The 10,552-nt window shown below is 44.4% G+C and overlaps 1 protein-coding gene across 1 annotated transcript in view; it reads left to right on the top strand.

Moving 5' to 3' along the window:
• The first annotated feature begins 520 nt into the window (after positions 1–520).
• Positions 521–10,552, top strand: part of UBAC2 (UBA domain containing 2) — a 259,982-nt gene continuing 249,950 nt past the window's right edge. Inside the window, exon 1 of the mRNA XM_069064179.1 lies at positions 521–753. Coding sequence (XP_068920280.1) covers positions 723–753 — 31 coding nt within the window. The 5' untranslated portion in view covers positions 521–722. The remainder of the gene's footprint in view (positions 754–10,552) is intronic.

Raw genomic sequence — 10,552 nt, forward strand, 5'->3', positions numbered from 1 at the left:
CCGCTTCTGTTCTCCGAGAGCAGAGAGAATGGTCCGAGCATGAACTCGGCTAAACCCCGCGGAGCATGCGCCGAATAAGCGGGCGCCACTAACTGCGTGGAGTCGGGGGGGGGGAAGCGAGGCGATCCTGGGGCCCGGAATATACCAAACACAAAGGGGGGAGGAAGGGAAGAAGGCGATCTTTTCTACTATTAATAAGGGTGGGGCCGACCCTACTAGAAGAGTCTAGCGCTAGAACGTGGTGGGACGAACACCCCAAATAAGAACCAGCCTCGCCCTTTTACTACCCAGCCTCACCCTTTCATTTCCCAGCCCCTCCCTCCAAAGGCTTAGTCAATGAAGGTCCCGCCCCCTTTCAACCTTCTTTCCCACACCTCCCCGCCCCATTTCGATTCACTGAAGCAAGACCCCGGAAACGTAGAGCTCCACCTTCCTCAGCAGGAAGAGGGGCGGGCCGACGGAGCATGTGCGCCTCGGAACTTGCGCGTGCGCAATGACCGGCTGCCGGCATCTCGTGTTTCCGATCGCGGCTAGCGGTGTCGTGTGGTAGTTTAGATCCCGCTGTGTCTGCGCCTGCGCTGAAGGCGCCTTATTTCCCCACCTCCACTCCCCCTCCCTTCCCCCACGAGGCAGGCGCCCCTCCCCCATTCCTTCCCCGTTTCCCCCCCTCCCCCCGCCTTATCACTACACCTTCCCCCCAGCGGGGGTTCGGGAGCGGGACCATGTTCACCAGCACCGGATCTAGTGGGCTCTGTGAGTACCGGCCGCGCCCCCCTGGCCCCGCCCCGGAGGAGGCTTGGGGTGGGCGGTGGGGAAAGGGAAGTGGGTGTGTGTTTTGGGGGGGCGGTGTGGGAGGGGCGGAGAGTACCAGCACCCCGGTAACACTTCTCCACTGGGACTGGGGGCGGGGCGGGAGGGGGGTAGTCCTCGCGGGCACGGGGTGGGCGTGACTCTACCCCACTCTGGTCCTTGTCTGGGAAATAGCTGGTACTCTGAGCTCCCCCAATCATCCAGGGCTCCCCGCTTCCTCTCAGGCGGCCGGCCCAGCCCCGTTGCCCGGGACCCCGGCTGTGACCGGTCGCTGACCCGCGCCTGGGAGAAGGGAAGGTGCTTTCACGTGCGGCCCCGTGGGCCGGGGTGGGTGGGGCTGGACGCGTCCTCCCTCCCGGGAGCATGGACTCGGCTGTCCTCTGGGCAGAGCATCCCTGTCCCGCCCTCTCCCAAAGTTGGTGTGCGCCCCTGTACCCTCACGGTAGCAGTCCCGGTGCTAGGCTGCACAGGTGACGCGGGAAGCCCGCGACCCCCACTGAGTGTTCGCTGCATTAGCCCCTCGGCCCCGATTAGACCCCCTGACTTTCTGTCTCAAGGTCCCGGAGACTGTTTCCTTCCCTGGCTCTGGACTTGTTCCCCCCGCTGTGTCTTCTCCCTGCCCTGCCTCTTTACCACGATCTTTGCTTTTTGTGGGCTTAGATCAAAAACGAGTGTCTTCTGTCTAGTGAGGGCAGAGTTCAGGACACTGCTCAGGAGATGGGACACGGATTTTTGCTGCTAAGTGTAGGATTGTAGATTCCCACGGGAATGAGTGCTAGTGGTCAGCAGGTAGAGGGCAGAGGAGGACAGCCTTCTAACAGCTGGAAATGTGTGTACAGGGCTGGGTCCTGGGATTCTCCAGAGGCATATTGTTTGTTAAATTCTAATTAAGTTTTGACATAATACTGAGAGCTGGCATTTTTAAAGGAATGATATAATAATGCACTCTTAAGGACCATGGGACTTCTCTATCTCACTTGCAGCCAAAATGTGATCTCCAGTAGAATGTGAACTCCCTGCAAGCCGGGACTGTCTGACTTTTCTGTTAGTATCCTCAGAATTTAACAGTGCTTTGTGCATATTAAGTGCTTAATTCATTAATTATATGATACTTTAGGTTTTCCAATAAAAAATAATAGCATATAATAATAATAAATAATAATAAAGTAACTCTTTAAGATTTGCAGTAATAGTAATTAGCATTTATATAGTGCTTTAAGTACTTTACATGTTACCTCCTATGATCTTCTTTTGTCTGTTATTTCTCTACTACTGTTTAGGGTACCTCCATCCTGCTAGTTACCCCAGGGTCACAATCCAGGTGGCATCTTCAGCTTCCTTCCTCTCTGTCATAACTGCCCCATCAGTTTTACCTGCACAACATTTTCCACTTACTCCTCCTTCCTTCCTTTGATACTGCCACCACCCCGATGTAGATCCTTATCACCTCGTGCCTGGACCCTTGCAGTAGTCTCCAAGTCGGCCAGTTACAGGTGTCTCTCCATTCCAATCCATTGTCCACTAAACTGTCAAAAGTAATTTTCCTAAAGGGCAGATTTGGCACTTCAAAAGATCCAATATAGTTTATTTAGAATATAGGCGAATGGGAAGGAAACCAGAGATAACAGAGTAAAAAAAGGCTTAGGAATAGTAAAATAAGAGCAACTATGGTTAATATATATGTATATGCATGCACATATTTACAGTCATCACCAATGCGAGGAAGCATCAACACCTGACCACGCCAGCGGGGGAATCCTAGGTACAGCCATCAGGGGCCCGCTTGGGAGGATCCCAGGCAGGACATCTCCTCCATTGGTGAGATTCCAATTTGGGGTCCGAATCTTACAGTTTAAGTAGTGCTGAGAACAAAAAAGGCATACTGCCAGGTGTTTTTATCAAGCATCATATCTTGTGTAAGGCCGGCCAATTCCTCCACGGCAGCCCCAAGAATGATGTGTCCTTAGAATGGCTAGTTCCAGGAGTTGGGCAGTTATAATATCTCTTCTCAAGGACCTAGCCAGGGTCCCGGGAGAGGAGCAACCCTCACCTTCTCAGGACCCTCTGTTCCCAAACAGAGGTAATAGGTCATATTGAGTTGGGGCCATAGTTTGTATAATCTTTTTATTTTTAAAGCACTCCGGGTTAAGTAATTTGCTCAAGGGTACCTTCAGTTATTTCTGGGTGTGGTGCTGAGTATTTAAGCCCAGATTTGATCCCCAGGTCATCCCGACACTGGAGCCGGTGCTCTTACTCGCTGAGCCACCTGGCCGCCCCTCATAGTTTGTATAATCTTATTCCTCACAGAGGGGTTTACCTTGTCCCTTCATCTTCTCCTACATCCTCTGTGATCCAGTGACACCAGCCACCCTGATGTTTCTTGAACAAGATACTCTGTCTTCCTACTCCAGGCATTTTTGATGGCTGTCTCCTCTGTGTGGAATTCTTTCCCTCTTCATTTCCACCTCCTGATGTCCCTGGCTTCTTTCAAGTCCCAGCTAAAATCCCACCTTCTTTCTTCCTTATTTCTAGTGCCTTTCGGCTGCTAATTAATTCCAGTTTATTCTGTATATAACTTTTTTTTTTGAGGGGGGAAGTGTAACACCAAGCACAAGCAACTTCTGATTATGAGCATAGCAAACTCCATTTATTCAGTGACAGATTAAGGCAAAACATTCACAGAAAATCAAAATCAAAATACAGGGTAACTTAGTCATTTAGTAAGTTCTCAATTCAGTGACAAAGTACTAAGGTCCAAGTACTCCACCCCTGGATAGTACATTCATTTAGTCAATCACAAAGTCTTCTCTCTATTCAACTGGAGATTAGTTTCCAATCATAAACAAAGTACATTCATTTGGTTAATCTGCAAAGTATAAAAGTCAAAAGTTTTCCACTCTTGGATCACAACTGAATTACAATACCATCCTTCACCACCAAGCACCCTCTCAAGGGGCAGTGGATGGCCATTTACTCTAGGTCACAATTAGGTTACAAAATCATCACAGCATTCAATACCCAAAGAGAGATCTTTTCTTCATCTTGAACCAAGGCAAGTTCTCAGCTGAGGCTGAACTGTTTCTGTTCCTGGGAAGACACAATTTAACAAAGACACAGTAACAAACATACATATTGCTGGTGTCCTCATCAACTCAGTCTCTGCCTGTGAAATCAACCTAGACCCACTGGTCTGAGGAGTCAGCACAAATCATCAGTACAGTCCCAGGACCCCTGAAAACATCAGCAAGACCCTCCTCCAGGATTTTTGTAAACATACAAGAAAATCCTCCTTCAGGGCTTCTGAACCAACAGCAAGGTCTCAGGACTTCTGCAACAACAACAGTGTCCCTCATCAGCAGACAAATCTGACAAAGCAACATCAAACAGAACAAATACGGCACCACAGTCATGCATCTTCCCGGTTCAGTCCTCAGTTCTCGTTTCTCTCTCTCCAGCAGTAGCAGCAGCCTCCAGATGCTGGCTTCTAGAAGTTCTTTTAGCCTCCCTCTGCTTGGACCTCTTTCTAAATCCACAGTCCCAGCTCCTCCCAGTTTAGCCCCCTCTCTTCACGTCAACAAGTCCATCCCACAAGTGGGATTCACAAGCTCTGGGTTTTAATACTTAACCTGAGAACCAAGCCAATACAAGGGGATCTTTAAATTCCCATTACCGTTACAGAAAGGCAGGAGAATTGGGGTTAAATGACTTGCCCAAGGTCACATGGCTAGTAAATGTAAGTGTCTGAGGCTGGATTTGAACTCAGGTCCTCCTGACTCCAGGACTGGTGGTGCTTTATTCACCACACCACCTAGCCGGCCCTGCGTGAGAAATTTTAAACTTGATATATCCAAGGCTGAGCTTATTATTTTCCTCCCTCTTCCTCATTTCTCTTACTCTCAAGGGTACCACCATTCTCGCAGTTACTCAGTCTGGAAACAATACCTCCTTCTCACCCCCATATCCAATCTGTTGCTGCATCCTGTTGATTTTACCTTGGTCATGTCTTTCATACATGCCTCCTTCTTACTTCTGACACTGACACTAATTAGTGCAGGACCTCTTTAGCTCAGGCCTATATTATTGCCGCAGCCTTTTCCTTGCCTCAGGTTTCCCTTCATTCCAGTCCATCTTCTACTCATTTGTCAAAGTGATCTTCCTGAAGCACAGGTCTAACCATGTTGCCCACTCCCATAAACAGTAAATTCCAGTGACCTCCAGGATCAAATATAAACTTCTCTTTGGCTTTTAAAGCCCTTCATCATCTGGCCCCCGTCTTCTCCAAAGAACCTCCATGTCTTCAGTGATTCAGCCATACCAGCCTCCTTTCTCTCCTTGCAGAAAACACTTCATTTTCCAGTCCTGTATCTTCACTGGTGTACTTCATGCTTGGAATTCTCTCCCTCTTTGTCAATGCCTCTTGGCTTTCTTGAAGTAGCCTTTCTGATCCTCCTAAATGTTAGTGCCCTCCCTTTGAACATAGCTCCAGTTTATCATGGATGTATCTTATTTGTACATTGTTGTTTGCTTGTTGGCCTCTGGCATTGCTCGTGTGCTTTGTCATCTAGCTACATACAAGACATAGGGCAATAGATATGTCTTTTTTCATTCGTTTGGTGTTAACTGTGTGAACGCTCAGTTCATAATCTTTTGAGTTGCTACAGGTCTCTTCCAGAAGACTCTGCTTTCTACTGACACTTGATTCTACCAGCACTGTCATTTTAAGGGCATCAGTGAATCCCACTTTAGTTTGGACTTTGAACTGGATTCCCTCCATTACAGTAGTGGTCAACTTTGCTAGGCATTTATCTCCCTCTTTAACTCCTTACCTAATGTTTGTGATCAGAGAGTTGCTTAAACAAGATTATCTCGTATCATTCAAGGATTCTTTATGATTTTGTTTTCCACTAATTCTAGCAGCTCCTTGGCTTGTTCTTCATAATCTTGATACAGTCACATCCATAAGTGGATGGGCAACATCGTAGTGGAAGAGACCTTTAAAGCAATGTTCCACTCTGCAAAATCAGTTTTTAAAAAATAGTACACAATAACTGCAGGGGATTCTTCAACTTTTAGTCAGTTATCTGAGGATAGAGGTGTGTTCCACTGGAAAATACTGCTTGTGAAAAGACTTGCTATTCCCAGCTGATCTGCCCATTGAGGATACTATCAGTGAGTGTGTATATACACACACACACACACAGTCTTAGTTTAAAAAAAAAAACAAAAAGAAAGTCTGAGATTGTGGTGTCCTCTCTTCCTAAATGCCTTCACATATTTCACTCCCATATATACTAGTTTCTACAGTCCCGCGGCTTTACCCTTCTTTGTTCTCTCCAGTGCCATTTATTGTTTCTTTTACAAGCACATCTGGGACTGTGAAGTTTGAGTCTTATTATGGTGGTTCTGCTCTGCTAGTTTGATCAATTTGTTATTGAAAATTTTCTAGAACTTTTTTGTTTTTCTTTTCTTTTCTTTTATCCTTAATAAGGATTTTTGAAGCACCTAGTATGTGCTAATAACTTTGCTAGGCAGTGAGAATGCATATAATGGAATATCTCCTAGTCAAAAGGAATTTACAGTCTAATGAATACATACAATAGGACTTATGGATCACATGACAGAAATTTTGTCTGGTCCTCACAACTTCTTCAACCTCTCCAAAACAAATAATTCATCAGGCACAAAGCACATGAGAGACAGTTTCAGTTATCTCCATGGTCTAGGACACCGAGGATCCACGCAGGGTGAAAAGCAGTCGAGGCCTGGGCTTGTAACAGAATGCCACTCCACACTCTTGACTGTCTCTTTCTAGTACCATGGAGATACAGCGTCCAAACTGTAGAAATCTGCTGAGGCCAGGATAGCCGCTGTTACAGCAGAGTGCTCTGCCTCAATAGAGATGAGCAGAAGAGCAGAAGAACAGGAAGTGGGGCTGACCGTGTAACTCTACACACTGACACCCCAGCAGCAAAAACAGCAGGGGGGCATCGATTAGCACCTCTGGGCCAGAGAACTGAGGAACAGGAAGCAGGGCAGGATGTCATGACTGGGGGGGGGGGGAGAATGGGGGGAGTCCTCCCTTCTGTGTGACACTCCCTGAGGGGAAAAGTGCAGCATTTAGCTGTGGCTAGTTTTGTCTCCTCAAAAATCTAATTGGGGTGGAAACTAAGATTGGTGATGAACTGTGAATTACCCAGTATGGAAGGTGGCTGAGATGCTTTGGTTCAAGCCCTGAAGGAAACCACCAACAGATGGATCTGAAAGTGAGCAGTAGGGGGAAATAAGGGGAAAAAAACCCCAAACACTGAAATTACAATAGATCTCAGGAGGAAGAAAACTCAAAGACTTTGAGTATAAGCACATTAACCAACAGGGAAGACATTAACAGCAGCAGAAAATATGGCCTCCAGTTGTAGTAAACAAATTTGGGTATCCAGTGAGTAAATACTTTAAAACAAAGGAAAATGATTCAACACCTAATGAGGCAGAGTGCCTTTGAATCTTGAGAAGCTGGAACTACAGTATGCTTTTCCTGAATGGTTTAAAAGAGAAATGAGAGAGGAGAATTTATGACTTGCACTGAAGAAATAATTGATGGAATAGAAAAACTTGAATCTATGGTGGCACAGCTACCTAAAGGAACAAAAGAAAGGGACAACTGATTGGGAATTTAGATAGGAGTGAAGAAGGGAAGTGAAAAGCAATCACATTAGAAGAAAACCTGCTCTCCACACCAGCAAAAACATAAAAGCATAAATATAAAATGAAGAAATGCAAATATGTGCCAAGCAATTAAATATGAAGTACTTTGGGAATGAAGACCCTAGCATTTGGGGGGGATCAGAAGATGCCCCTAGAGGTCCGTCTTAAAGGAACAAAGGAACTGTGAAAAGAAGGCTTGGAAATGGAAGATGGAAGGTTGTGTTTGTGAAGTGTGGAGAATGTGGATGTAATGCCTGTTGAGGCTAGAAAGACAAGTTGAGGGGAGGTTATGTTGGACTTTTAAAAGCTAAACAGAGATTTCTGTAGATCTTATATAGATCTCAGTGACCACAGGACCAAGCCCCTGGAGTTGGCTGAGTAGGAGTGACATGGTCAGATCTGCTCTTAAGGAAAATTAATTTGACAGCAATGTGCAGAAGGGTCAGAGCAGAGTCGAGAGATCTTTCTTGGTTTTGCAACACTTGAATTGAACTAGTTTCTCAGCTTTATGAGGCCCTTTTAATCGTAGTCTTCCATCATTGGGGTAGCTCAGTGTGGCACAGGCCGGGAGTCAGGAACACCTGAGTTCAGATCCAACTTGTGGAGTGTAGAGAATGCTTAACAACACTTAGAGTTGTTTGACCTTGGGCAGGCCAATGAACTTCTGTATGCCTCGCCTTCCTCATCTGTAAAATGGGGATAATAATAACACCTTCCAAGAGTGGTTGTGAGGATCAAATGCGATAATAATTGTAAGTGCTTTATAATGTTAGCTGTTGTATGATTGTCGTCCTCTTGGTAAGACCTTACGAATGAGTTGATGTTTTAAACTAGTGTTGCCTTTGGCCTGCATCTTTTTCTGTTTGGGAAATAAATTAATTTTTTTCCTGACCGACGTGCCTTTTAGATTATTTTGGTCTTTTTGTGGCAATTAATTTACATTAGTTAAATTTAGATATAAGACTGCTATAATTGATGTAGATGTCATTTTAATTGCTCATTACCCATTTTTCATTAATAACTTGTCTAAATGGGTCATAATTGAGTTTCAGCTAGCATGCCATATGTTTTTCTCCTGACTATTCTTTCTTCTAGTTTTATGCTAATTTTGGCCTTGCTTGAGCTACTCAGTGGTCTTGACTAATTCTAGCTGATTCAGGGGTGAGTTCCAAATCAGTAATGAGTCTTTTTCTCTGTTAAAATAGTGATCTCATTTTTTTGTGTGATAACTATTGTGTCATCTCTTTGTCTAGGGCCTGCAGATTCTTTGCTTCCAGATAGTATTCATGATACAGAGGACTGAGTTTGTATAGTCTGAGTTTGGACTTCCCTTATTATTCCCCATGCTTTCTGATACATTTTTCACCATCCTCACTTATTTCTACTTTGGTGAAGCTGCTGAGTATCAAAGTGCATAGCACTTGGACAGCGAGGTGACTCAGTGGATAGAGCGCAGGGGCCTGGACCTAAGAAGGCCCTGGTCAATTAACCTCTGTTTGCCTCAGTTTCCTCATCTGTAAAATGGGAATAATAATAACACCTACCTCCCAAGGTTGTTGTGAGATAATAATTAAAAAGCTCTTAGCACAGTGCCTGGAACATAAAAACTTTATAAATGTTAGTTATATGTTGTTTTAGTTCAGAAGTACTTAACAAATTCTTCGTAGGATTTCTTTCTTTTCATTCTTATCAATGGATGTTGGTGTATGAACTGTAATTATTTTTTGTTGTGATCTTTTTGCAAAGACTTGTCATAAACACTGCAATATGAGATCAGTTATTATCTTTTTTGTTGTCCTTGGGCAGATGATAAACCCAGCTCCTCTACCTTCTGGTTTTGTTGTCCTTTCAAGAAGAATTTGTGAATCATCCTTTTATTTAGCTACAACTTCCTTCTGCTGGTGAGAATGTCAAGACTGATATGATTCAGCTCCTCCAGTAGCATGTCCCACTCCTTGGTCATTGGGCAGGCACTTTACTTACATTTGTCATACTAACAACCAAGTTCAGAGTTATGAACAGTTTAAAAACAGCAGTTTTTAATACCCTCTGCCCCTCTGCCACTGTCATTGTATCTGATGACTTGATGGACAAATGAAAGGGGACTATAGAGAACTACAGCATTTTGTATTTTTCTTTGTTTTATGGGTTGCCATAACCAAAGAATTTATCCCCCAAGTGGGCAACTTAGCTAGGCTGCTCCTCAGAAAACATCCACAAAGCCTTTTTACAGAGGTAGAAATGGTCAAAACTTGTACTCTGGCATAGGTAGGGCCAGTTCCAGCCCCAGTAAGGTGTTAGAAAAGAATTTTGTTGTAGGAAGGGTGTATTCTTACATTATTACAGTTTTTCAGTAATTGAGTTATAACAGTACTGTGGCAATTGATTTGTTTTAGTTAAACTTAGGTTTAAGAACCACATCTAAAATTTATCTAGTAACTTAAAAGTACATATTTAGTACATTTAAGTTTAATTTATTTAGCTCCTGTTTTTTGCAAGTTTTTGAGTATGCAAAGACCTAATGGTCCCCCCACTTCCTCCTTCAAGGAGCTTAAAGTCTACTGGTGGCATTCAATATGTCTATAGGTGAGTACAAAGTTGATGCACAATGAAGACAAAATAATTTTGGGGTGGGGCCCTAAAAACTGAAGAGGGGGAATCAGGAAAAGGTTTTATGTAGGAAGCGCTGATACCTGAGCTGATCCTGAAAGATTATGAGAGATAGGCAAGGTGGAAGAATATTAAAGACATGAAAAGTGGCATGTGCAAAGGCATGGAAGGGGGAGGCACAAGGCTAGAAAGTACAGTGCTATATGAGGAGTACCGTGAAGCAAGCCCAGAAAAGTTAGCTGGAGCCAGATTATAAGAACTTTAAGTGCCAGGGTTTGTATCTTATCCAAAAGCAAGGAAAACTGGAAAGCACTTAGCATGGCGCCTGGCACTTAGTAAGCACCAGCTACATGTTAGCTCTATTGTTGTCATTATTGTTATTGTCATCATCATCATCATCATCATCATCATCATCATCATCATCATCATC

Source organism: Petaurus breviceps, unplaced genomic scaffold (genome assembly GCF_028583685.1).
Source record: "Petaurus breviceps papuanus isolate PSGF00001 unplaced genomic scaffold, PetGlider_PUasm1.0 90625, whole genome shotgun sequence".
NCBI classification, from domain to species: domain Eukaryota; kingdom Metazoa; phylum Chordata; class Mammalia; order Diprotodontia; family Petauridae; genus Petaurus; species Petaurus breviceps.